General features: G+C 54.5%; 2 protein-coding genes across 2 annotated transcripts; one reads left to right on the top strand and one right to left on the bottom strand.

Annotated features, from left to right (window-relative positions):
• The first annotated feature begins 2,353 nt into the window (after positions 1-2,353).
• On the top strand, positions 2,354-16,137 carry PPP2R1A (protein phosphatase 2 scaffold subunit Aalpha). The gene is made up of 15 exons (XM_067546809.1): positions 2,354-2,636; positions 6,408-6,498; positions 6,959-7,059; positions 7,346-7,578; positions 7,910-8,057; positions 8,176-8,331; positions 8,633-8,747; positions 9,056-9,126; positions 9,599-9,733; positions 9,942-10,115; positions 10,552-10,612; positions 12,821-12,975; positions 13,241-13,383; positions 13,723-13,814; positions 14,360-16,137. The coding sequence occupies exons 1-15, from the start codon at positions 2,484-2,486 to the stop codon at positions 14,374-14,376; spliced, it is 1,845 nt and encodes a 614-aa protein (XP_067402910.1). The 5' UTR covers positions 2,354-2,483; the 3' UTR covers positions 14,377-16,137.
• Positions 16,138-21,018: 4,881 nt separating this feature from the next.
• LOC137152281 (chemerin-like receptor 1) lies at positions 21,019-21,957 on the bottom strand. The gene has a single exon (XM_067546822.1). It carries the CDS (start codon positions 21,955-21,957, stop codon positions 21,019-21,021), a length of 939 nt encoding a protein of 312 aa, XP_067402923.1.
• Positions 21,958-27,902: the final 5,945 nt, after the last annotated feature.

The following is a 27,902-nucleotide window of genomic DNA, read 5'->3' as shown; positions in this document are numbered from 1 at the left end:
CCCCAAACCTAAAGTCCAGTATATTTTAGCTGCAAAAGCAATTATCCTCACCAATGCAGGCAAGAGGCGGTGATGGTTTCTTAGCAGCTTCCCCCGAGAGCCTGGATCCGTGGTCTCAGAAGGCAGCTGGGCAAGATGGCAGGTCTTCTTGGTTTCTTGTCCAGAGTGATTCTTCACTCTTGAAGCTTGCCTTGCTTATTTCCATTGCTTTTCTTTTATATTCTTAAATCCAATGTTTTTCAAAGCATTCTGGTTATTTACATGATTAATCACAGGAATTTCAGAAAACAATACAAGAGGGAGAGACCCGTGTGCTTTTCTTAGGGAAAAAGACGCTAGCCACCTAGTTGTGTTGTGTAGTTTCAGTGTTCCACCCTTCAAACAAAGGGGTATTGGGGTTGTTGTGATTAAATTGAGCAATACCTGGGGTGGCATCCAGCCATGGGCTTTGATCATAAGGTATTTTGAGAGGTCTGGTGCCATGGAGGTCTAGCACGCCCTGCATTTAACACATTTCTGTTTAGTGCACAGATGAGTTACTCCCAGAGGATAAGTTCATTAGGGAAGATGGTCCAGACAAGAGAGGCAATTAATAAACAGTTATCTTAATGAAATACCAGACATACTTTGAGAATGGAAAGACAGCCTGGGTGTGTTGCAATGAGAAACAATCACACCTTTTCCACATACTCTGCAATATGCAACTTATTAATTGGGTAGCTTGATTTTATAAGTAGGCCCTGCCTAGCTGAAATTTCATGGTCCATTTCACATACTCTGCAATATGCCGCAACTTATTAATTGGGGGGAGTAGCTTGATTTTATAAGTAGGCCCAGCCTAGTGCTGAAATTTCATGGTCTACAGGGAGTGAGGTTACATTTTGGAAATGGTAACTTTATAGCCCTTTAGTGTTTCTTTCTCACACCTCCCTCGCTCTTCCCAACCGGTTGCTCAACCTTGCTCTGGTGTCTGACTTGAAGAGGAGTTGGAGTTTTCCTTAATTTGTGCATTCATATATCAACCCTCACTACACCTCAACACATTTTAACTACGTCCCTTATCTTTTCTCACAGGAATAAAGAATACCCATCTGGTTGTGGATAGGCAATAGTAGCACACTATGTCTTTGTTTTTTGCTTACATGTATATCGTAAGGACCTTAACTTTCAGGCAGGCAAGCAGGCCTGAAAGCAAGCCCAGAATATCATCTCAGGCAGATACACAGACCTAAATTCTTACACAAACCTAAATTATATACTACTAACCCTAACACCACGTGCTGGTGTTGGCTCCCCAAAGGAAAGCGGGTGGGTCCTGAAGCCCGTCAGATCTGGCTGAGCAATCACGGCTGGAGTCCATGGAGCTGCAGCCCAGCGCCCGCTCTGAGCGGGAAGAATGGGGCGATTCCAGACCCAGGAGGTGAAGGCTGGAGGACTAAAGCCTGGAAGGGGGTACTTGGATAAAGCTGCCAAAGGGGCAGGGGTGCAGCTAGACTATGGCAGGGTCCATTTAGCCCGGTATCCCACCCCCTCCCTGCTGTCCTGCATCATATCAGTGAGCCCATCTAGCCGGGTATCCCACCCCTCCTTGCCAAACCGGATGAGCCCCATCGGCCCATCCAGCCCAGTATCCTGCCCCCGCTGTGACATTGTTGTATATGATGTGCCACAATTACTGGCCCTTTGTGACGTAATCACTGCTGCTGTGACATCATGGTGGGTGTTATGACATCATCTCTGGCACCATGATCCCATACTTGATGCATGACACCATCAGATGCATGATGACATCATATTGGATGTGCGTTTGCTGTGACGTCATGGTAGATGTTATGACATCATCAATAGCTGTGTCACATCATTGTGGGGCATTACATCACAGCTGTATGACCTCATCACTGTGCTGTGACATCACTGTGTTAGTACTGTTCCGTTGCCATGGTGACGAATCCAAGATGGCCGACACAACTGTTGCTCGAGGCAACGCGTAGCAATACCCCTCACGGCCCCGCCCCCATTTATTCCAAACCATCAGGTTGGGGTGGGTTTTTCTGCCTGTCACTCCAGAAAAGCAGCCAATAGGCTGAGAGATTTGGCGGGATGTATGGCGGGCTCAACCAATAGTGTGAGGAAGGAGGCAGGCTTAAATGTGTGAAATAGTATACAATGGGATTGGGAGAACGCAGGACTGGAAATGCTCACCCAATTGGATATTAGCAAGGGTGGGACTATGGCGGGCCTTTAGCCAATGGGGTTACGGAGGAGACGGAGCTAGGGCACCGAGAGCCAATGGGTTTGAAGAGTGAGCGGTAGCAAGGCGCCCCGTAAACCAATAGAATTTCAGAGGGTTGGTTAAACACTCAGCCAATGGGATTCCAGCTCAAATTTGGGTGTCAGCCAATGGTGTGACAGGAGGGGCGAGGTTGGTACCGGATTAGCCAATGAGCTGAGAAAGTAAGCGGGACTACGGTCGCCGCTAGCCAATGAGCGCGGAGGCGCCCCTGCAAAGTGGGCGAAGCAACCCCGCGCTCTCCTTAGTGCTGGAGCCGGGAGCTAAGATGGCGGCTGCCGACGGAGATGACTCGCTCTACCCTATCGCGGTGCTGATCGACGAGCTGCGAAACGAGGACGTCCAGGTACCGGCCGGGGCTGGGGAGGCTGGACTGCGGCCGGGAGGAAGCCGCGCGGAGTCCGGGGTCCGGCGTCGTATCACAGGGCACCTCTCATTCCCGAAACCGCGCTGTGGGAGTGAGAGTAGACGCCTGATTGGGTGGGACCACCGCCTGGGGATGAATGGGGGCGTCTGAGCCCCCAAACCTTGTGGGTTAGATGAAAGCAGGCCCCTGATTGGTTGAGCGTCTACATCCATCCCAGTGGGAGCGTCCCTTGGCTTGCCTGGAGGCCTCTCTCATTCTCTTGAGCCTCCCTGGCCCTGCCCTGCATCGCTGTGGCTAGCCTGGGGGGTGCCTGGGCATTAATAGGGCGGCAGAGCCAATCATGGGACTTGGCTCGTCACGTGACCTAGGGTCTGGTGTGAGGGCGTGTCTGATTGGCTCCCTCCTGGGTATGTTCTCCCTCTAGCCTGTGATTGGCTGTGCCTCGTCCCCTAAGGCTGAGGTGGATGACAGGTGGTTGCTAATTGGCCAGATTTGGTGGGGGGCATGGTATATTGGGGGTCAAGTGGCTCCTGCAGACCATGTGCCCTGATATACCACTCGGGCCTGTGGGAGCCAATTGCTGGGCTCTCTGTGGATGATTGGGGAGGTCTCTGTCATGGGGAGCCTGGCCTGTGGGAGCCAATACCTGCCCTTGGCCTGTGGTATATCTGGAGGAAGTGATCTGTTGGAGCCAATCCCAGGCCTCCCCTGGGAGATGCTGAAAGTGGCCGGAGAGTGTGGCCTACGAGAGCCAATCCTGGGACTTCTCCGTGTTGCATACCTTGTGATTGGTCCTGACTACACTCTTGCTGTGGTTTATTACATTGGCCAAGGCTTGCAAAAACAAATCCAATGGCTCCCCTTAATGAGTTGCTGCACGTGATTGGCTGGAAAGGCTCTGGTGGGTTGGGGTGTGATCCCCAGGGGTCCTGGGGCTAGCCTGAGAGACAGCTGTGTGTGATTGACTGGAAAAGTTTCTGCCATATCACCATGGTGTATATGGGGAGAGGGTGCAATCCTGGAGTCTTGTCCGTTTTTGGGGGGGAGGCTCAGACAGGATTTGGGCAGGGGTGCTCATGGGATCAGGTCGTTTGAGTTCAGGTTAATGATGAGGTTGGTGGGGGATGGAGGACATAGGAGCAGAGATGATGCTTACCACCATGGGATTGAAGGGGTTTGTCTATGGGGCTAATGGGGGAGGGTGTTAGATCAACATACATCAGTTTAGGGCTGCCATGGGACTCTCAGCATGTTCCTATGATGACATACCATGGGGTGGGGAATCTGTCCCTTGCCAGGGCCTTCCCTACCCAACTATCTCCAGGGTGTGACTCCAGAGGTGTGTTTATCAGGAAGAACAGGACTGGAGAGACAGGTTGCACCAGTGGTGGAAGGGGTGTGGGAATAGACCCTGTGAGGGGAAGGGCTCTGGGCTGAATGGGGGAAGTGTGATCTAGGGGTTAGAATGGAGGGGGGCCTGAGAGCCGGGGCTCCTGGGTTCTATCCCCAGCACCGGAAGGTTAGTGGGTTAGAGCACAGGACTCCTGGGTTCTGTTTTCTTCTGAATGTGAACATCAGTCCACTTTCTATGGGGAGTGGGGCAGGGTTGTTTGGGTGGCCTCCATTTCACTAGAAGGAGGACTGATTTTCTCAGAGATTGCCTGGAGTAGTCAGGAGGGTGTTAAACTAATAACAAAGGGGAGGATAAAAAGAGGGAAGAGATGAGCACTGAGCACAGAATTGAGATGTTGAGAACAAAATGAGTCAAGGAACAAAATGACATGAAGAGAAGACATTTTTGAATTACCTGTATGCCAGTGCAAAGCGTCTGGGTTACAAACAAGAAGAATTGCAATTATTTGAGCATAAACGTGATTTAGGTGGTATTAGTGAAACCTGGTGGGATGCTCTGTGCGTTTGGAATGTTAATATCAATGGTCATAAACCAGAGGCTTTCAACCTGTCATCCGGGGACCCCAGAGGGTCCACAGACTGCCTCAGATTTCCAAAGGGGTCTGCAAATGGAAAAAAGGTTGAAAACCACTGTTATAAACTATTTGGGAAGGATTGAGTGGGCGGAAGGGGGGGAGGGGCACTCACAAATGGCATCCCCTGTTTTTGAGTCACTGATAGCTCGGAAGAAAATGGATTTGAGTGCTTATGGATCAATGTCCTAACAGAGAAAGCTCCAGATGGGATATTAGTCGGTGTCTGCTATAGACCGCCGAACCACACTGGGGAACAGGAAGACCGATCTATAATGTGCAGAAGGGAAAAAGTGTGTGATCATGGGGGGGCTTCAGTATGGGTGATGCATGCTGGACCCCTCTTGCTGCCAGTACTAAAATATCCTTGATTGTCTAAACATTATAGACAACAATTTCTTAACTTAAAAATGGTTGCATCCAACATGGGGGAATTCTCTATTAGGCCTCACCTTCTCATTAAAGTGGAACTGATGATTGAGTATTCCCCAGTGGAGGAAGAAGGCCATAGTAGTTAAAAACCGACGTGGTTTAAAAGGAGAGTGAAAGCAGCTGTAAAAAATGAAAAAGTACATCGCAATGGAAGAAAAGTGAAGTCAATAATAATGAATATAAATCAGAAACTAAGAACTATAGAAAATTGATGAGGGAAGCAAAGGGACACAAGGAAAAATACATGTTCAGAAGAGTAATCAGTGCCCTTTGGTGGCTTCTTGCATGTCATGAGTTGGTGGGTAGGTTCTCAGTGTTGTTCTCAGCAGGGCAGGGGTCAATATCAAAAGCTGCCCCCAGGAGTGAGGTCTGAGGTCGGGCGGAAATCAATTCCTGTCCCAGCAGTAATGCCCAAGTGGCTACAGAATGGATAAAGAATGATGATTTTTACAGTTAAATCATGTTTTTATTTTGTTTAAATTAGAATAAGTTTTTAAAATAGACCGGTTTAAAATTAAATGAGTTTAGTACAATATGTGCAGGCCTGAACTTGAGTCTCTTAAAACTTTTAAATAAACAAATGCTGAATCTGTGAGCTTCTGTCAAAAACTTGGATTTAAAGGCTGCTTTTCTGTATAAAGAAAGAATCAGGGGAAACCATCTAGCTTTTGAGGTTAAACTCTGTAAATATGGCTCAATAGGTCACATACTGCATTAAGCGCTTGATACTGTGGGGGACCAAGAACCTGCAGTATTGGGTGTGAGATTATTTAATAAAAATAAAGCACACATGCTGTTTTGTGTGTATAAATAAATTCCAGTTCAACACAAATCATGAGCAAGAAGTAAATTTATGTAGTGACTAAGCTATAAGTCAGTCACCATTTTCTAACATATTACAAATGTGTAATTAATAAGATCTGAAAATATTAAGCTCTAGAATTGCTTAAATCCGTGTATATAGTTAGTGTCTCCTTCTGGGCAGCAAAACAACATACCAAATCTAGGGGGAAGGCTCCATTTTGCTATAATCAAATGTTTTAATGGTCACATCAACAGCGAGACTGCACCTTTCTTTAGAAAATCACCCCAGTCCAAATGGAAAAGTTGATTAAACTGGGTGATTGAAATCGAGGCTTTCCACTCGGTGATTTAAATCACCTTGCTTTAAATCATGGTTTAAATCAAGGCAATTTAACACTGTGTGGGAAGCCTCGAGTTCAGTGGTGGTTGCAGTCGCCCTGCTCTGGGCTCTGACCTAGGTTTTAGCCCAGCGTCCTCTCACCGTCGGCGAGGTTTCCTGATTCTCACTCGCTCTCCCCTCTCCACACAGCTACGTCTCAACAGCATCAAGAAACTCTCCACCATCGCCTTGGCCCTTGGTGTGGAGAGGACCCGCAGTGAGCTCCTGCCTTTCCTCACAGGTAAACCAGTGGGCTCCAGCCTGGCCTCCAGGACTCCTAGGTTCTGTCCCAGCTCTGGGAGGAGAGTGGGGGCTGATGGTTAAAGCAGGGGGGCAGGGAGTCAGGACTTCTGGGTTCCCCTCCCACCTTGTCCTTCGATAAACTACCCCCCATCTCTGCTTCTTAAATGGTGGCTAACAGCCAGCTGTCGTGGTGGAGGGGGCTGCTAGTGTGGGAGCTTAGGAGGGGGTTTGCGGGGCTGGAAGGAGGGGGCTATAGGGTTTCAACCCCCCTTCAGGGAAGGAGAGGGCTCTGGAGCACTACAGATCAAACCCTGTGTCTAGGTGAGTTGGAGACAGCATCCTGTGTTCAGTCAGCTAATGGCTCTCGATACCCCTCTGAACTCAGGCATCTGGCCGGCCCCTTTCCCAGGCGTCAGCTGCCTCTTCGTCTCCCTGCTCACCCGCCTCTTCTCTTGCAGACACTATTTACGATGAGGACGAGGTGCTGCTGGCTCTGGCTGAGCAGCTGGGCACGTTCACTGCTCTGGTCGGGGGACCTGAATATGTGCACTGCTTACTGGTAGGTCAGACTCCTGCCGCCTAGGGTGTGAAGCCGTGTCATGGGGGTGCTGGGGGTCAGGACGCCTGGGTTCTCTCACCAGCTCTGGGAGTGGAGTGTAGAGGGTTAAAGCGGGTGGGCTGGGAGCCAGGACTCCTGAGTTCTGTTACCGGCTTTGGGAGGGGAGTGGAGTCTAGTGGGTTAGAGCAGCAGGGGCTCGGAGCCAGGACTCCTGGGTTCTTTCCCTGTTCCAAGTAGGGTAGGAATCAGTCCAGCCCCCATCTCACTGCCCCCTCTGTCCCCGCAGCCCCCCCTGGAGAGCCTGGCAACGGTGGAGGAGACTGTGGTGCGGGACAAGGCGGTGGAGTCCCTGCGCGCCATCTCCCATGAGCACTCACCCGCGGACCTGGAGTGTCACTTCGTGCCCCTGGTGAAGCGCCTGGCAGGGGGCGACTGGTTCACCTCCCGCACCTCGGCCTGCGGCCTCTTCAGCGTCTGCTACCCTCGCGTGTCCAGCTCAGTCAAGGCAGAGCTCCGGCAGTGAGTGAGGCCCCCGTGGGGCTGGGAGGGACCCCCTTGCTCAGTGGGGCTGAATATGGGCTGGGGGGGACCTCTGGCTCCCTTCATAAATGGATCAGTTTCCGTCTTCAAGCTAGTTGAGTTCACTGCCTCTCCACTCCTGTTGGAGGCTGTGGAGATTCACCTCTGATGGTTCTGATCTGGGCGCAGGATATCAGGCTAGACTGGCCCATGGGGGCAGATCCGGGGTGGCAGGGAGGAGGTGGGATTCCAGGCTAGATGGGCCCTTGGGGCAGATCCTGAGTGTCAGGGAGGGATCATTCGGGGCGTCTCACTCTCCCATCCTTGGCAGGTACTTCCGGAACCTGTGCTCCGATGACACACCCATGGTGAGGCGGGCGGCAGCCTCCAAGCTGGGAGAGTTCGCCAAGGTCCTGGAGCTGGAGCATGTGAAGGGTGAGATTATCCCCATGTTCTCCAACCTGGCGTCTGACGAGCAGGTGAGAGCCACTGGGGGGCTAGAGCAGGGGTTGGGGGCCAGGACTCCTGGGTTTGTTCTCTGGCTCTGAGGGGGGAGTGGGGTCTGGAGTTAACCCCGTCCCTGCTTCTCTCCCGCAGGACTCGGTGCGCTTGCTGGCCGTGGAGGCTTGTGTCAATATCGCTCAGCTCCTGCCCCAGGAAGACCTGGAGTCCTTGGTGATGCCCACGCTACGGCAAGCGGCTGAGGACAAATCGTGGCGGGTGCGGTACATGGTGGCTGATAAGTTCACAGAGGTGAGTGCTGCTTCCCTCCTAACTCCAGTGCTTTATGGTGACCTGATGTTGCAGGGGGCTGTGGTCGGCAGAGAGGGGCACTGGCACAACTGTGGGGGTGTTGTGGGGGGAACCCAGGGCTGGGATCACTGGGGGCTGCCCGTGGAGATTGAGAGCAATGTCCAGTTTTGGTGCTTGTCAATTTCCCCTGTGCTGAATTTGACCAGCTGTTGATCTGGTGACTCCTCCTCTGTTCTGGGCCAGATCCCCTGAATGCTCTGACTTGTGAGTCCCCTGCTGACCACTGCCTTTCCCCCCACAGCTCCAGAAAGCCGTTGGGCCTGAGATCACCAAGACTGACCTGGTGCCAGCTTTCCAGAACCTCATGAAGGACTGTGAGGCAGAGGTGCGGGCGGCTGCCTCTCACAAGGTCAAAGGTCAGCCCTGGTTCCCCCTCTGTCCATGTTGGGGTTGGGATCTCCCTCTGGAAGGACCGGAACAATCCCCACAGCCAGAGAGGGGCATTGGGGGGCTCAGACGGGAGGTGTGGGTGATGCTGAGTGTGAGATACCGTCTCCCTTGGACTGGGGAAGTGAATAGGCTTGCGGGGAGAGAGAAAAGGTTGCCTGCTGCGTGTCTGAACTCTGGTCCCCTGTGCCCGGCTCCTGAAGCAGCTGGTCCCCAGACCCCCAAGGGAGCTCCCCTGTTAGCTCCATGCCCCGTTATAACCATCTGCCCTCCCCAGAGTTCTGCGAGAACCTGTCGGCTGACTGCCGCGAGAACGTCATCATGACCCAGATACTGCCCTGCATCAAGGTACGTTGGGGGTGGCTCAGCTCGGTCCCCTTACTGCCCTCATCCCCCTTGCTGCGTGTGGGAAGCAGGAAGAGAGTGGGTTCCAAGGGAGGCTGGGGGAGGAAGCGCTGGGAAGGGAGGTGGGGGGGAGGGTGTGAGGAATGAGGGGCACAGGGTGGGTGTGGAAGGGCAGGGGAGCATAGGGGAAGGAGGGATCTAGAAGGGGCAGGGGTTCACCTGTAAGTATGGGGTTTTGGGGAGGGATCTAGAAGGGGCAGGGGTCACCTGTAAGTATGGGGTTTTGGGGCTGGAAGGGTCCTGGGGGCAAGGGGCATAAGGGGCTGGCAGGGGTGTCACCAAGGACAGGAGTGTGAAGGGGTGGGGGAGAGGGTGGAGTAGGGGATACTGGTGCGGGGTTGTGCGGTGGGTTGCGGGGCAGCCCCTACAGGACAAGAGTGGGTCCGTCTGTGTTAACACTCTCCTCCCCGGTCAGGAGCTAGTGTCGGACGCCAATCAGCACGTCAAGTCGGCGCTGGCCTCTGTCATCATGGGGCTTTCGCCCATCCTGGGCAAAGACAACACCATCGAGCACCTGCTGCCGCTCTTCCTGGCCCAGCTCAAGGATGAGGTGAGTGCCTGCCCCAGAAGTGGCTGCATCCCGGGGCTCTGCCTGGTGTCACTGGCAGCCATTTTGAACCATAGCTGGCTCTTTGGGTAGAGATCTCAGTGGGATCTAGTGGTTAGAACGGGGCGGGGGGAGGTTGGGAGTCAGGACTCCCGGGTTCCTGCTTCTGTTGAAAGCCTTTGACCTCTGCTCTGGCCCCTTCTCCCCCCAGTGCCCTGAGGTTCGGCTCAACATCATCTCGAACCTGGACTGCGTCAACGAGGTGATCGGGATCCGGCAGCTCTCGCAGTCGCTGTTGCCGGCCATCGTGGAGCTGGCCGAGGATGCCAAGTGGCGCGTGAGGCTGGCCATCATCGAGTACATGCCCCTGTTGGCCGGTCAGCTGGTAAGGAGCCCCTGGGCTGTGGGGAGCATGGGGCCCAGCTTCGGGATCGAAGACCTGGAAGGATCAGGCCTAGCTGAGGATGTCCCATCTTGTGCTAAGCAGGGAAATGCCTGGTCAGGACTTGGCTGAGAGAGTCCAGGCTTTCCACCCAGGGCTGGCCCCGATGCCCCAGCGCACTACTAGGGGAGCTGTGCTGCAGGGAACTCAGAACTGATCAGAGCTGGGGTTGCTGGGAGCCAGGTCTCCTGGGTTATATCCCCAGCTCTGGGAAGGGAACAGGGTTTAGTGGGTTAGGGCAAGGGGGCTGGGAACCAGGGCTCCCGGATTCTCTTTCAGAGTACTCCATCTGTGAAATAAGAACCATGCCTGTTTCCAGGGGCCCTGTCTCTCCCGCAAGATGCAGAAGGGCCTGGACTAACTGTCTCTTCTTTTCCAGGGGGTGGAGTTCTTTGATGAGAAGCTGAACTCCCTGTGCATGGCTTGGCTGGTGGATCATGGTGAGCGTCACTCAGGGAACTGCCCCCCCCCCCCCCCCCCCGTGGCCAATGCTGGCCCAGGGCCCTTGGTTTGAGTGGAAACCTAGCCACAGCAGGGGCTGCAGGGTGGAGCCTCCCAGACCCTCTGACTGAGCAGTGGCGCATGGTGGAAGATGGGCTCTAAGGTCACAGGAGATATGGCTCCTGCAGAGGGCTGGGCATCAGGACTCCTGGGTTCTGTTCCTGGCTCTGCCACCCACGAGGTGTAACCTCCGACAAGTTGTGTGTGCTTAGAAATTGGGGCTCTGACTCCTTCCTTTGTTTTAGACTGTTCTCTTCAGTAGCAGGTCTGTCTCTGGCTGTGTTCTGCAGTGCCTGCGCGTTGGGGCCCTGAGATCTCAGCTAGGGCAGGGACAGTCTCTGGGCTGTGTCCATGCAGCTCCTGGCACTACAAAGGCTGTAGGTCCTACTCTAATACAAACAAATTAACCTTAACTCATTCTGAGTAATTGCCCGTTTGGTCTGTTGATGTGGAAGGGCTTCCAGATCCAACACATGGGGCTTTATAGCCCCATTCATTGTGACCTTGCTGTCCCAGCCTGCTAGGTCACTTCCCCCAGGGAAATTCAGTTCCTAAGTCTGGTCAGTTACAGGGAGCTTTGAAACTGACTAGGCTCTTCAGCTGTGTTTGAGATCAATGCTACCCTGGTAAGAGGGTGAAAGTGACCAAGACCTAGTCAGTTTCCCTCTGCCCCTGCTCTGAAAGGGGATGGGGGCTCTGCTGGGGGAAGTGACCCTGCAAGGAGTTATGAGGTGTGGGAAAGAGTTGAGAATTCCCCTCAGCTGCAGGGCGGCAGGTGGGAAAGAGTGATAGAGATGGAGCGTCCTAAGCCTGCGTGACACTCCTGTACCAGGCTGGAAGTGAGGAGGTGTCGGGGGCGTCCTCACCTCTTGAGCACCTCTCCTGCCTGGCCTGGGCATTGCAGGGGGCTGCATCTCCATTCCCCTCCCCCATTTCCTTGGCCTTTATGGCCAGTCCCGGCTGGTGTGTTCTCCCAACTTGCATGTCTTTGGAGAGTCGGTGGCTTGGATCTCTACCCAAGTCGGTTCACTTCTCCCTCTGAGGTAACAAAAGTTCCTATTTAAAGCCCAGAGCAGCTGCTTTGCCTTGCCGAATGTCTCATCTTGCGTCTTCCCCAGCTGCGTTCCCCCCACTGCTTCCCTTTGCCGGGGACTCCCGCTGCTCACCTCTTCCTGGTCCCTGTAGGCCCTGCCTTGGGGCTTCCCGTCCCTGGCAGCATGCTCTGCTTCCTGGGGATGCCTTAGCTTGACTTCCTCAGGTTCTTCCCAGAGGAGAACCCCCTCATTCCCTCTCCAGGGTCCTCCCCATCCTCCAAGTGCCCAGCTGTGTTCAGCTGCTTCCCCCTGACAGCTGGGCTCAGTCTTTTCTCAGCCCCATTACACCCAGGTGTTGTTAATTCACCCGTGTGTTGCTCGCTCATGAGGAGGCTGATGGCTAGCTGCAAAGTGGTAGGCTGAGCCCAGCTCGCCTTGAAGTGGACAGGACCGTTTCCTGGGCCTAAATCTCAGTTAGTGAAGGGCTCTTTGATCTAGTTCAGATGCTCTAGCCAAACAAGTTATAGGTCCCAGTCCAATGGGAGCTGTAGGAAGTGGAACAGCCTGTGCTATGCAGCGGTCCCGGCGGGTGATTTAACGGGGGCCCTGCTTTATTGATCATGCAAAAATCCCAGCTCTTGTGTAAAATGAACCGCCAGTTTCTAGCCCTCTTGGCCACGAGAAAACCCGAAATGTTTTTTAATGGCGTCTGATGGGTCTTGTTGCCCATCCCCAGCTCTTCCGTGGCAGCGGAAACTGAAGCAGAAGGTGCTCGTTTGTAAAGGAAAATTCCCAAAAGTATCAAGGAAAAACTTTGACAAAATAGTTTTCCTCCAAATATTTTGCAGGGCGACTGTTTGCCAAGCGCTGCCGAAAAGGGGGCCCTTGGGGGAGCCAATCCAAAGGGAAATAAACGGGGTACCCCGTGAATGTGGGCTGAGGGGGTGGGGAAAATTGTGACCCTTGAAGACTCCAAATCCAGAGGGTGAATAAGCCTGGCCCAGATCTCAGGGTGGAAGTACTGGGGTTAACGTGCTGCCGTCGGTAGCCAGCGGCCTGGGTTGGCGCAGAGCTCTCGTGACCCTGCTGACGCGGTTTCTCCTTCCTTCCCAGTCTATGCCATCCGGGAAGCAGCCACCAGCAACCTGAAGAAACTGGTGGAGAAATTCGGCAAAGAATGGGCCCACGTCACCATCATCCCCAAAGTCCTGGCCATGTCCAACGACCCCAACTACCTGCACCGCATGACCACGCTCTTCTGCATCAACGTGAGTGTCCCTCTGGGGGGCAGGGAGCCCAGATGCCTGGGTTCTGTCCCCGGCTCTGGGAGGGGTGAGGGGGCTAGTGGATAGAGCGAGGGGGGGCTGGGAAGGTGGCTGGGAGCTAGGACTCTTGGGTTCTATTCCCAGCTCTGGGAGGGGAGTGGGGGCTAGAGGGGGAAGGTGGCTGGGAGCCAGGACTCCTGGGTTCTACTCCTGACTTGCACCGTGGGCACAGTCAACGCAGGGGTGACGCTCTCCTCTCACCCCCCAGGTGCTTTCGGAGGTGTGTGGGCAGGAGATCACCACCAAGCACATGCTGCCCACTGTGCTGCGCATGGCGGGCGATGCCGTGGCCAACGTCCGCTTCAATGTGGCCAAGTCCCTGCAGAAAATAGGACCAATCCTGGACAACAGGTACAGCTGTGGGGTGGGGATGGGAGTGCTGGGTTGGGCCGGGGCTGCAGGGAAGGGCTGGTGCACTGCGCAGGGGGGCTGGGGGCTGCTAGGGGAGAAGGTGGTGCAGGAGGTTTAAGGCAAACTTGTGGGGCTGGAGCCAGGGAGTGGGTCAGAGGGGTGCTGGGGCAGGGCTGGGGGCATCAGAGGGAGGGACGGCTCCCAGCTGCCATTGCTCCTCCAGCAGCTGCGGTGAGAAAGGGGATAATGGGGGTTCCTTGTGCCAGGACTCTAGTCCATTCTGCCCCCCCATGTCTCTTGCTTTGTGGGTCCCTCTAACTGCCCCCCTGAATCCCGCAGCACCCTGCAGAACGAGGTGAAGCCGGTGCTGGAGAAGCTTACGCAGGACCAGGACGTTGACGTCAAATACTTCGCCCAGGAGGCCCTTACGGGTACGGGGAGAGCCAGGGATCAGCTTGCAGGCCAGCTGAGGGTGGGGGACTCTGATCCAGTCCCTGCTGGGAGCATGGATTTGGGGGTGTCTTGGTGGAAGGGCCCTTCTCTGCTGTGTGCAAGGGGGTGACTGTAGCAGGGGGCTCAATTATGGAGAAGGGGAGATGCCACATTGATGCTTCACTCCCAGTGGTAGTGGGGTTACTGGTGTCCTTTTCTCCACACCCGGGAGATCAGCAGCCCCCCACACAGGGTCTGAGTGGGTTCCTTGCTCCCCTCTGCTTGTGGCTCTGCCCCCAGCCCAGCCCCCGTGTCAGATCAGGGGCAAGGGGCAGCATTACATGGTCCAGGTTTGTGTTAGGCTCCTGGGTTCAGCTCTCTGATCCAAGGGACGTTCCTTGGGGACACCCCCTCTAACTTCTGGGGTTCCAATGATCTGTGAGATGGGGCTTCAGGGCGACCCCCATCTGCAAAGGGGAGCGGTTCTCTGGGTCTGAGTGCATTGCGTCCTTGGGATCTGACTCGCGCTCTCTCCTCCCCACAGTGCTGGCGCTGGCCTGACCACAGGGATGTGCCCCGTTTCCCTGACCTCCAGCCGCCGTCGGACCCTCGTTCTCCGACCCATCCATCCCCTCCAGCCTCTGTGCATGTGTATGAATCCCCCCTTAGCCTGTGGGTTGGGGGCACCCGACGGCCTCACACAGACGCCTCCATTCCAGTCAGCCCCCTGCCTTCAGCTGCGTGTTCCAGACTTGTCCAGAACATCACCGCCCTTCCCCCTCTGCCCGTTCATCTGCTGGGGGGCACAGCACTTGGCCCCCTGTCTCCCCTCCCACACTCAAACACTGCATCCTATGGGCGCCGCTTGTTGCTCCTAGATTCCCCCATCCTCGTGCTGCTCTGCTCCGGAGGGCTCATCACATCCGTTCTCAGCAGCTTTGCCCCTCCCGTCCCTGCCCTCCCTGCGGGCTGGGTGTGGGGGGGGAATCAGCAGAGATCTCTAACCAGGGTGGGGGCAGCTGATTGCAGGTGGCGTTCTGAAACCTCTGCCCGTAGCTGGGGCCGGGTCTCGCTGTGCTAGAGCGGCCTGTGCCCTTGCTCTCCTCACTCGCTTCCTTCCTCTTCTCTGCTGAAATCTGCCTAGTTCTCCTCTTCCCCTGCAGTATTAAACACTCTCCTACCCCAGCCTTGCCATCTAGGCCGCCCTCCTTGCTTCCCAGCCCCCTGTCTCCTTTGTCGTCAGTCTCCCTCCCTACCCCCTCCCCACAGAGGCCTGCTTATAGCCCTGAGCTGGCCGGCCCCCCCAAACCTCAGAACTTGCACCACCCGCCAAGCCTCACGGGGGCTGGTTTTAAGCTGAGGAGCCCAAAGGTCCCCTGAAAACAGATTTCTTCAATGTCCATTTCGCCGCTGGTCAGTTTCAGGCTGAGGGGAGAGGTCTCCCTTGTCAGTTTCACCTTTGGGGGGGAGCAGGTTATCCTCCCTCCCACTGGTTGCAACTGCCTCTTTTAGCAAAGGGCTTTCAGGTCCAAACCGCCAGAGCTGAGGCCCTCAGGGGTCTCCAGCATGTAACATGCTGATGGGAACATGTGACCCTTCCCCCAGCTGGCAGTGGAGCAGCTGCCAACTCCTCAAATCCTCCCCTGTGAATCAACCCTCATGGATCAGTTCCCCCTGGCTGCACCCCGCCCTCCCTGGGGTAGCAGGGTTGGGAGAATAAAGCTGGGATCTTACAGGCAACCATCCAAGGGGGTGTGTGTGTCATGGGGTAAATTCTGCCTAGAGTTCACTCCACGGCCTCCACACAGCGTTAAGGAAAAACTCACACTTAGGATGCTGCTGAGTGCCCCGATTTCCCCAGGCCAGCCTTGGATCAGAATTTCCCCTGGGTTCAGGCCAGGTGGCCGTCAGTCTTGCCGTGCGCCCTGGCTTTAAATTCTCTGAGGTTATGCCTCTCACCTGGAGGGGCTGGGGCTGGGTGGGATTCACAGAGCCCTCCAGCAAGGAATGGGCACTGCCGGCAGTCACCACTGATCCATCCTCTCTGTCAAGGGGTGTTTAAACCCCCCCACTCCCCAAACTCCGGGTCTTACCACGTAACCACCTTTGCCCCAGTCTGACCCTTCTCCCCCTTTGCCACCGCCCTGGTGGCCGTGCACTGAGAAAATACGGGATGGTCCGTAACCCCGCACGCCCTTTAACGCAGGCGCCCTCCACTTCCTTCTCACACAGTCAGTGAAACGTCACTTTAAATCTGATGGGTTTTTTTGTGTAAGCTCGTTTTATTTTTCTTCTCCATGATTAATAAACTGCTCGATGGTTTCTGCGTGGTGGTGGTGGTGTGGACAGAGGCGGGCGTTTCGTGGGAGGGCAGAACAAAAGGATCTGACAGTGCTGAAGCAACAACTCAGCCACCTCTGGGGGCGGCTGTTTCTACAGAGACCCTTTGCCTGGCACTCAGATGCAGCCACCTCAGTTGGGTAGCTGTTTGTCCAGCCCCAGAGCAAAGGCAGCTGACGTGGCTGAGACAAGCAGTAATGGAAAATCCTGTGCCCCCTTGAAAGCCCCCGGGTGGGTTGCTGGGGGGCGGAAGGGATCAACCCAAGCTGCGAGGGGCCGACTGGCAAGTTGAGGGCCCTGAGTCCAAGTGTCGAGGGGGTTGGTGACCATTTCTCTGGAATTTCAGTTTCCCACATTCCCTGTCCCACCTTAGCCAGCCAGTCCCCTGCCCAGGGGCTGTGCTCCTAGAGGGGAAAGGCTCCTCCGCAATCACCTGCAGATCCACTCACCTGGGCTAACACTTCCCCCATCCCTATAAGTTTTGTGACTGTTGGGGGCAGACATGGCTCTGTCACTACATCAAGGATCTCCCTCCCTCAAGATCTTCATATCCCCCTAGCAGGGGCTGTCACCGCCAGGAGAGCCGGCCAGAGGTTTCCAAAGGACCGCGTCTGTGTCAGAAAACGTGAATCGATTGAAATCGAAACAAGCTGGGAATGTGTCTGTTAAGAGGAAATTCCTGGGGTGGGGGGTGTCAAGCCACTTGTTTTTTTTTTTTTTAAACAGAAGAACAATTTGATTTTTTTTTTTCTCATTTCAAAATGACTTTTCTTGGTTTCCAGATTGATTTTATATTTTATGATTTGTTTTTTTAGTGCAGGAACCCAAACAATAGTGCAATGGAGAAAACGAAAAGTCCCAAATGCTTTATATTCTGTTTTTTGGTAGCACATAGGAAAACAGGTCCCAATTTTTTTTATTTTAGGAAAAAATCATGTTTTGGTTTAGATCCTTTTTTTATATTAAAAAGAATTGATATTTTATAGAATTGTATTAGAAATCCTGATGGGATTGAAATGTTTTGATGGTCCCAAACTAACATTTTTTTTTTTCAAATGTTTTGTGGTGATTTTCAAAATCTGGTACCTTTTTCTACCTAGGTTTTGTTTTCAATCTCAGCACAAAATTGTGGAATTCCTTTGCAAACAGCATTTGTGATTCCTGCCTAGCTCCAGCCCGAGGCTTGTAGAGATAAGGTGGGACATTAGAATGGCCACACTGGCTCAGACAAATGGTCCATCTGGCCCAGTATCCTGTCTTCCAATAGTGGGCAATGCCAGGTGCTTCAGAGGGAATGACTAGAACAGGTAATAAGCAAGTGATCCACATCCCATTGGCCATTCCCAGCCTCTGGTAAACAACAATCCCTGCCTATCCTGGCCAATAGCCATTGATGGACATCCTCCAGGAATTTATCTAGTTCTTTTTAGTCCTGGCCTTCACAACATCCTTTGGCAATGAGTTCCACAGGTTGACTGGGGGACATGTGAAGAAATACTTTTTTTGTTTTAAACCTACTGCCTATTAATTTCATTTGGTGACCCCCCCCCCTTAGTTCTTGTGGTGGGAGAAGGAATAAATAATACATCCTTATTTACTTTTTCCACACTAGTCATGATTTTATAGACCTCTTTCATGTCCCCTCTTAGTCGTCTCTTTTCCGAGATGAAAAATCCCAATCTTATTAATCTCTCCTCATATGGAAGCTTGTCTAATAATTTTAGCTGCCCTTTTCTGTACTTTTCCAATTCCAATACGTCTTTTTTGAGATGGCCTGACCAGATCTGCACACAGTATTCAAGATGTGGGCGTACCATGGATTTATAAAGAGGCAAGATGATATTTTCTCTCATTATCTATCCCTTTACCAACATTGTTAGCTTTTTTCCTGTCACTGCACACTGAGTGGATGTTTTCAGAGAACTATCCACAGTGACTCCAAGATCTGTCTTGAGTGGTCACAACTAATTTAGACCCCATCATTTTACATGTAGAGTTGGGATTATATTTTCCAATATGCATTACTTTGCATTCATCAACATTGAATTTCATCTGTCATTTCATTGCCCAGTCACCCAGTTTTGTGAGATCCCTTTGTAACTCTTCGCAGTCTGCTTTGAACATAAATATCTTAAGTAGTTTGGTATCATCTGCAAATTTTGCCACCTCATTGTTTACCCCTTTTTCCAGATCATTTATGAATATGTTGAACAAGCATTGGTCCCAGTACAGACCCCTGGGGGGCACCACTATTTACCTCTTTCCATTCTGAAAATTGACCATTTATACCTACCCTTTGTTTTCTTTGTTTTAACCAGTTACTGATCCAGGAGAGGGCCTTCCCTCTTATCCCAGGACCTCTTACTTTGCTTCAGAGCCTTTGGTGAGGGACCTTGTCAAAGGATTTCTGAAAATCTAAGTACACAATATCCACTTGATCCCCCTTGGCCACATGCTTGTTGACCCCCTCAGAGAATTCTAGTAGAGTGGTGAGGCATGATTTCCCCTTACAAAAGCCATGTTGACTCTTCCCCAACAAATCATATTCATCCATGTATCTGATCGTTATGTTCTTAACTATAGTTTCAACCAATTTGCCTGGTACTGAAGTTAGGTTTACCGGCCTGTAATTGCTGGGAGTGCCTCTAGAGCCTTTTTTAAACATTGGGGTTACATTAGCTATCCTCCAGTCACCTGATACAGAAGCTGATTGAAATGATAGGTTACGTACCACAGTTAGTAGTTCTGTAACTTCACATTTGAGTTCCTTCAGAACTCTTGGGTGGATGCCATCTGGTCCTGGTGGCTTATTACTGTTTAATTTATCAATTTGTTCCAAAACTTCCTCTAATGACACCTCAACCTGGGACAGTTCCTCAGATTTGTCATCTAAAAAGAATGGCTCAGGTCTGGGAATCTTCCTCACATCCTCAGCCTTGAAGATCGATACACAGAATTCATTTAGTTTCTCTGCAATAACATCTTGATCATCCAGTGACCGCACTGGCTGTTTAGCAGGTTTTTTGCCTCTGAAGTACTTTTTTTTTTTTTGCTGTTTCTTTTTGAGTCTTTGGCCAGCTGTTCTTCAATTTTTTTGACCTTTCTTAATTAAATGTTTACATTTCACCTGCCAGAGTTTATGCTGCTTTCTATTTTCCTCAATAGGATTTCACTTCCACTTTTTAAAGGTTGCCTTTTTACCTCTAACTGCTTCTTTCACTTTGTTGTTTAGCCACGGTGGCACGTTTTTGGTCCTCTTACTCTGTTCTTTTAATTTGGGGTATACATTTAAATTGAGCCTCTATTATGGTGTCTTTAAAAAGTTTCCATGCAGCTTGCAGGGATTTCACTTTTGGCACTGTACCTTTTAATTTCTATTTAACTAACTACCTCATTTTTGTGTTGTTCCCCTTTCTGAAATTAAATGCTACCATGGTGGGCTGCTTTGGGGTGTCCCCCTCCCACAGGGATGTTAAATTTTATTATGTTATGGTCACTGTTACCAAGTGGTTCGGCTATATGCACCTCTTGGACCAGATCCTGTGTTCTAATCAGGACTAAATCAAGAATTGCCTCTTCTCTTGTGGGTTCCAGGACTAGCTGCTCCAAGAAACAGTCATTTAAGGTGTCAAGAACCTTTCTCTCTGCATCCTGTCCTGGGGTGACATGGACCCTGTCAATACGGGGACAGTTGAAATCCCTCATTATTGAGTTTTTGTTTTTATAGCCTCTCTAATTTCCCTGAGCATGTCACAGCCACTATCCCATCCTGGGCAGGTGGTCGGTAGTACATCCCTTCTGCTATACTCTGATTAGTCAAGCATGGCATTACTGACATAGACATTCTATGGCATAGCTTTGGTTCATTTCAGATTATTTCATTTGACTCTACGCTTTCTTTCGCATATAGCGCCACTCCCCCACCAGGACGCCCTATTCTGTCCTTCGGATATATTTTGTACGCTGGTATTACCATGTCCCGTTGATTATCCTCACTCCACCAAGTTTCTGTGATGCCTATTATATCAGTATCCTCATTTAATATGAGGCACTCCAGTTCACCCATCTTAGTATTTAGACTTCTAGCATTTGTAGATAAACAGTTAAAAAATTCTTTTTAGCTGTCTGCCATTGATATGTAATTGAATGGGATCCTTTCATTTGATTGTTTCTCATTAGATCCTATCTGTATTTTATCCTCTTCCGTCCTCTTCTCCTTACCAGGATATAGAGAATCTCCATTAATAGATTCTCTCCTAAGGGATGTTTCTGTCTGAACCAGGTGCTCCTCCGCACCTCTCAGCTTTCCCCCAGCCCTTAATTTAAAAACTTGCTCTATGACCTTTTTAATTTTACATGCCAGCAATCCGGTTCCGTTTTGGTTTAGGTGGACCCCATCCCTGAATCCCCCTTTACCAAAAAGTTCCCCAGTTCCTAATAAACCTAACCCCTCACCTCCCCCCAGCCCCAATCCATGCATTCAGACCCAGCCGTTCTGCCTGTTTAACTGGCCCTGTGCGTGGAAAGGGAAGCATTTCAGAGAATGCTGCCATGGGGGTCCTGGACTTCAATCTTACTCAGCAGCCTAAATTTGGCCTCCAGGACCTCTCGTCCTATCTTTGTGGGTGTGAGGCTTGAGAACTTGGATCTAGCCATGTCCCTGCCCCTAGCGCAAAGGGAAAGGACCTGGGGTAGGTGATGTAGCAAAATGTCCATGACCCAGGCAAATCAGGTCCAGGCTTCGCCAGTGAGCTTCCTTCAACCCAGGCAGCAAATTTGGTCCACAAGGGACGTAGGGGCCAGCCCTGGCTGCCAGGGGAGAGCAGCCCCCACCCGACCCCCTGCCCTATGGTGCCTCCCCATTCACACAGAGGTTGGTGGTGCCTCCTCAAAGGCCGCCTTGAACGCCTGCACCAGCGGCCTCCGCACGGCGTCCTGGAACTCCCTCCCGGCGAAGACGTAGAGCAGGGGGTTGATGCAGCTGTTGAACATGGCCAGGCACTTGGAGAGAGGGATGGCCACCAGGCGCACAGCGCTGGGCATGGGGGCATTGGAGATTCTGGCCAAGGCCAAGGCGTGGTAGGGTGACCAGCAGAGGAAGAAGCAGAAGATGACTCTGGTGATCACCAAGAGAGGCTTGCTGGACCTGGCCAGCTTCTTCCGTCTCATGGACACCACCAGGACAGAGTAGGACACGGAGATGACCACCAAGGGCAGGAGGAACTGGGAGAGGAAGATGAACACGGTCAAGATCTCGGCCTCTTGGCGCGTCCAGTCTTGGAAGACGTCCAGGTTGCTGCAGGAGCTGCGGTTCCTCTCGAAGGACAGCTCGGAGAAGAGGAAGGAGCTGGGCACGAAGGTGGCCAGAGAGAGGGCCCAGATGGCCCCGCAGGCCACCCAGCTGAGGCGCGGCGTGCGGCGATTGCGGCACCACACCGGGGCCACCACCACCACGCACCGGTCCACGCTGATGGCGCTGAGCAGCAGCACCCCGCTGCAGAGGCTCAAGCCGAAGAGGCAGTTGGCCAACTTGCAGGCCACGGAACCGAAGGGCCAGTCCAGGTCGAGGGCCAGGTACAAGACGGTGACCAGGATCAGCGAGGTGGAGGCCACGTCAGCCACGGCCAGGTTGAAGAACCACACGGTGTTGGGGGTCCAGCGCAGCTTCCAGCCCGTGACCCACAGCACTGCCCCATTCCCAGCTGCCCCCGCCAGGAAGATGAAGGCGAAGGCTACGCCCGTGGTGATCTTCATGGCCTGGCGCAGCGGGGCCTCCCCGGAGGTGGCGTTGAGGGGGAGCATCACCTGCCGGGGAGACGGGACCGGTTGTGAAAGGTTCGACGCAGGGGTTCTCTCCCTGGGTCTCGGGTTGAATGGGTGGAGGGGGGGCTGGAAGCCAGGACTCCTGGGTTCTATTCCTGGCTCTGGGAGGTGAAAGCAGGGGGGGCTGGGAGCTAGGACTCACTAACTAAACCACCATTGCCAACCTCCCCACTACTGTATTGCTAAACTAATGGTCACGGGCCCAGGTGTCGGTCAGTCTGTCTCCGTCTCCCTGTTGGAAGGGATGTGTGTGTGTGTGGTGGAAGGGATAAGCCCTCCTGTGGGGTGTGTGCGTGCATGTCCCTGCTGGAAGTGTGTGTGTGTTACCCAGCATTCCCGGCTCACCCCATCCCTCTCCCCTCGCTCTGAGCCCCTGTTCACTTCGTGATGCTAATGTGTGCAGTTGCTCCTCCACCCCCCTGCTGCTTTGTTCCCAAACAACCAGCTGGACCTGAGGCTTCCATCCTAATGCGTCAATTTCCAGGCCCCAGGGGGCGAGCGCTCAGCTGGGTGCTGTGCAGGGGCGTGAGGGGGGCCGGCGGCGCTCGGCACTGGGACAGGAGCCAGCTCCCCGGGCCCCCTGCCCTCATGGGGTGGTTATGGCTTGAGCGGGGCTGCTGCATGATTGTCGCTCCAGCTGGGGCCTAGGGCAGCGTGAGGGGCTGGGACGCGGGGGCTGGAGGGGGGAGAATTGGAGCCAGGACTCCTGGGTTCTATGGGTGATTCTGGGAAGGGAGCACGGACAAAGGGGCTAGGGGGGCTGGGCACCAGAACTCCTGGGTTCTGTTCCCAGCTCAGGGAGGGGAGTGTAGTCTAGTGGTTAGAATAGGTGGGGATGGGAGCCAGGACTCCTGGGTTCTCTCCCCCGGTCCAGGAAAGGAATGGGGTCTACTTTTAAGGGTGCCAACAGTGTATTAGAAAAAGAAGGGACTGTTTTCTTAGCATCGCTGCCCCACCTGCTGTCATCATTAGCCGCGTTAGTATTCATACGAACAATACAAAGCAGGACTCACCTACATGCGCCAGGGATAGTTCTTGATGCTTTTGTTAGCAACCAGCACCTCCCGCTCTTGTTGTACAGGGATGATAAAATAAGTGACGGCCCTGGCTAGGGGGCGGTTGGCAGCCCATGTGGGTTAGAGCAGAGGGGTGCAGGGAACCAGGACTTCTATTCCTGTCTCTGCTACTGATTTGCTGAAGGAGTGCAGGTCGCGTCTTTGTCGTTTCTGGCGTTTACGCCTCTGTATAAATATTATCTCCCCCCCCCCCCCCCGGCCTCTGGCTGTTCTAACCACTAGACTGCACTCTGCGCACAGAGCTGGGGCTGAAACCCAGGAGTCCTGGCTCCCCCCTCCCCCCGCTCTAAGCACTAGACCTGGCTCTCCCCCCCCCACTCTAAGCACTAGACCCCACTGCCCCCAAGCCAGGAACACACTGTACCTTCCCTCCCCTACCAGTTCCCACTGCTGGTGGGACCCGTTCACCTGTCCTGCTCCCCCCGCAATGTTCCCAGACACGCTGTACTGCTGTAGTCAAAGCAACTGCATCTATCCTCAAGGTCTCGGCTACACTGAAGGCAGAAAGTGAGGGGGGAGGAGTGGGATGTGGGGTGGGAGGCAGAGCCCAGCCCTGCCTGTGAATAGAACCCAGGAGTCGGGGCTGCTCTTCCCCTAGACCCCCCCCCCCCAGCTGGTGGTAGAACCTAGGAGTCGGGGCTGCTCTTCCCCTAGACCCCCCCAGCTGGCGATAGAACCCAGGAGTCCTGGCTCCCAGTCCTCTCTTCTAGCCCAGCAAATCCCAGCTCTCTCCCCTGCAATTTCCCACAGCAAAAGCAAACTCACTCAGCCGAGGAAGGATTGTGCAGGAGGTTGAGGGGGGCTGGGAGCCAGGACTCCTGGGTTCTCTCCCCAGCTCTGGGAGGGGAATGGGGTCTAGGGGTTAGAGCAGGACTCCTGGGTTCTACTGGTGGCCCCGAGAGGGGGTCTAATGGGTAGAGCAGAGCAAAAGCCAGGCTAGGAGCCGGGACTCTTGCCTTTCCTGTGCCTCAGTTTCCCGTCCGAGGCGGGTAGCGCTGGTTTCGGCGGGGGAGGGGGGACGGGTAATCTCGTCTGGGGGGAGCTCAGAAGCCGCGTGCTGGGGGGCAGGGAGCGGGCGCGACTCACCTGGCTGGGGCCGCCGGGCGGTGCGGGGGCTGCAGACGGACCGGAGCTGCTTCGATCCCGGGCTGGGTCCGAACCTGAGTCCGCTGCGCAGGGAGCCGGGACGGGCTGGGCACGTGGGTGTGTGGGGGGCGGGAGAGAGAGAGACAGACAGACAGACTGTGTGTGTGTGTGTGTGTGTGAGAGAGACTGTGTGTGTGTGTGTGTGTGAGAGACTGTGGGTGGGGGGAGAGAGAGAGCGAGCCAGACAGACTCTGTGTGTGTGTGAGATACTCACCGTGTGTGTGTGTGTGTGTGTGTGTGTGTGAGACAGCCTGTCTCCCCCGCCCTTTCTAACTCCCGTTTGTGGTTTTTTTTCCAGCTTTTTCACCCACTCCCTAGATCCACACAGCCCCGCCCCACACCCACCCACCCACACACACACACACAGTGCGCGACGCTGGGCAGGTGCCTCTGGCTCCAGGGCTCTCCCCGTGGCTGGGTGGGATTCTGGCACTGCCAATCACTGTGTACACACGGGTACCTCACAGCAACGCTCAGCACACACACACACACACACACACACAGAGCCGGCCTCATCCTCTCCAGCAGGGGGAAGCAGGGACACACCCAGGCAAATGTGTTAGATGGGGAAACTGAGGCACAGAGCGGGCACGGACCCCAGGACTCCGCCCTCCCACTCCTGGCTCACACTCCCTGCCCAGAATCCGAAACAGAACCCAGGAGTCCTGGCCCCTGACCCAAGATGCACAAGTTTTTGGAGCAGGCAAGGGGACATGGGGCCTTTCCCCTCTAGGGGGCGCCAGGACTAGCTGGCTCAGATGGGCTTCCACAGGTGCTGTTGACTCCAAGTGCACAGAAGCGGGGGTCAGTGGAACTCTCTGCTACAAGACAGAGTGACCCCCGCACGCTGCCCGTGGTTCTCGACTGCCCGGTGCAGGAATTGCGGCCGCAGCCTGAGCTGCTGAGGAGGCGCAGGGTCCTGCCCCCTCCTTGTAACCCTGGAAGCCTCCGTCCACCGAGCTGCTTCTCTGCCCCACGGCCCTGCACCAGGATCCTTGGGGCTCTTGCCACTGCCAGCGTGTTTCCCCCTCCCCCCCCCCCCCATGGCTTGGTTAGCAGGGAGCCCTCTCTGCTCTGCAGAATGGCCTAATGGTTAGTGCAGGGGGGCTGGAAGCCTGGACTTCTGGGTCGAGTGGTTAGATAGGTTAATAGCCGCAAGGGGTCCTATGTTATTTACATGTTTAACACTGAGCCCTCCCCGTCCCCAGAATGTTTGTTATACAGGCCCCAAGCTGGCAGCTGCAACCCTGACACCCCCATGGGGAAGCCAACTCTACTGGGAAAACAGACCCCCCCAACCACGTGATAAGTGAGACCAAGGGGAATTCTGAGGGGAGTCCAGTCTTTTGGGTTGGGGGAGTGGAGCTGGGAACCAGGACTCCTGGGTTCTATCCCTACCTCTGGCAGGGAAGTGGGGTCAAGTGGTTAGAGCAGGCAACAAATAAAAGCGAGGATTCCTGCGTTCTCTAAATTTTGCGGGTGCATGGGGGCTGCCTCCTCCTGTCCTAACTAACCCCGCCCCCGCACCTGCCTGGCAACACCCAGAAAACGGCAGGGTGGATGTGCTGAGATGGATGAGGACAACATCAAACTCCTCATCTCTGGGGGCAAAGACTAAGCATGGGGCCCGCGCCCCCCAGCAGCAGCAGGGCTCGACAGCAGAGCCTTCCTACAGCTCGCAGAGGTGTGAACTGCCCGTCAGCCGAAGTACGAACGCTCTAGGAGTGGAACAGCTTTTGAAATATTTCTGTAGCCGTCCCTGCTCCAGTTCTGGAGCTGAGTTCAGGGGCTGTCCGTGCTCCGCTTTTCAGGCAGGGCCGAGCCTTAGATTTTCCCCTCACTCTGCACCAAGAACATCCGAACTATCTGAAAACGTTCCTTCGGCTCATTGGGGGAGGCTCGATCTTGAATCTCTTTGACCCAACAGCTCCAAATCTGAAGCACAGTCCCCACCCCAGCCTCCGTTGCAGAGCGCCCGTTCTTCTTCGAGTGCTTGCTCATGCTGTAGCGTGACCTCAGTGCAGAGTGCACCGCCGGCACCAGCCTCGGCACGGCACCGCGCAACATCGCCGGCACCGAAGAGGAAGAAGCAGCGTGCGGAGCGCGGTCACTCCCCTGCGCTGTCGGTACGGGCAGGGTCAAGTACGGAGATGCACCAGACCCGGCCCGTCGAGTCTTCTCCAGTGCCTGCATCTCCGGTCAGGGAGCCTCCCCCGACTTCTGGGAGTGGGAGACTGCCCCTGCTGACGCCGGAGGCTTTTCAGGCAGCAAGAGCTTTGTTGGCCTTGCCTACGCCACCTCCTCTGCTGAGGGAGAAGGGGCCGGTGTCCTGGGGAAACCCACATTGGGTCCCCTTGAATGGCAGTGGAGATCCCCGGTACGGGGAGGAAGATCTCCTGCCAGACGGTCTCCGAGGGTAGAGCAGAGCCGTTCCCCCAGCAGTCGCTCCAGGTCGGCGGCATCAAGCTGACCTGCTCCGGCACAGGACATGGAGTCTCCATCTCGGCGCCCACGTCGATCCCTGGCACCGGAGGCAGCGCACGGCAGGAGGCGGCACCGGTCGAGGTCTGCCAGGCAGCGCTCGGACAATTCCCGTTCCAGATCCCCGGCACCGAGGAGTTTGCCCATAGCTAGACGGCGCAGAACCCAGTCGCCATCAGAGGACCTGGCACCGCGTAGTCCATGACGCGTAACCCGGTCACCGGAGTCCGGCTCATCACCGAGGAGTTTGGAGCAGCACCGAGCTCGGTCACTGAAGGTGTCTGCAGAGCCGCAAGGCAAGCGGCAGTGAAAATCATCAGTACCGAGACGATGCTCCGGTACCTCTAGCTCTTCGGAGTGCATCTCCGTTCATCGGCACCACTCGCGGCAATGGAGGCAGTCCTCATCGTCCTCCAGGTCGGAGGCTTTTAGAGAGCGGTCCCCGGCATGGAAGGGCGCCCAGGACCGAGGACGTACACGGCACCCCCGGTCCAGTGACTCGGGGTCTCCCGGGGGGACAGTCGTCGGGACAGCCGACACCCCCACAAAGTGTCACAGCCTATGGCGCGGTCAGCCCTGGGTTGGCCCCAGGGTCAATGGCTGCAACAATGGCCTTATTGGGCTCCTTGGGGTATCGAGATGGGGATGGGGCCCCAATCCATCCTGTCATCGGGGGTGCCGTCCGTGCCTCCGGCACAGGAGAGAGTCCATAGACACCACTCCTTGGACGAGGAGTCGGACCCCATGGAGGGACCCTCAATGGGTGCAACCCTCAATGGGTGCAACCCTTCGCCAGGAGGGGGCGCACCCACAGGACGCAACTCGGCAGTCCTCTTCCTCCTCGCCGGACGAGGCAGTCTCCCGGGACCACTCGGCGCCACTGGAGGATATCAGGGCGCACCAGGAGCTGCTCAAGAGGGTGGCCTCCAACTTGGGGCTGGAGGAGGAGGAGTTAGAAGAGGCCGAAGATAGCCTCTTTAATGTGCTGGCGGCAGCTGCCCCAGCCCGAGTGGCCCTCCCAGTCCACGAAAGGGTCCTTAAGATTGTAAAGGCCCTGTGGCAAACCCCTTCCTCGGCCGCCCCTACGTCAAAGGTGGCTGAGAAAAAATATTCTGTCCCAGCTGAAGGGTTTGAGTATCTGTTCACTCACCCGGCTCCGGGAACCCTGGTGGTCGATGCGGCTAACCAGCGAGACAGGCAAAGTCCACTCCCAAGAACACG

This window comes from Emydura macquarii, unplaced genomic scaffold, assembly GCF_026122565.2.
Source record: "Emydura macquarii macquarii isolate MOO-44397 ecotype Brisbane River unplaced genomic scaffold, CSIRO-AGI_Emac_v2 contig_1152, whole genome shotgun sequence".
Classification (NCBI taxonomy): Eukaryota; Metazoa; Chordata; order Testudines; family Chelidae; genus Emydura; species Emydura macquarii.
The sequence above is the reverse complement of the archived record's forward strand: the minus strand, read 5'-3'. Positions and strand labels throughout refer to the sequence as shown.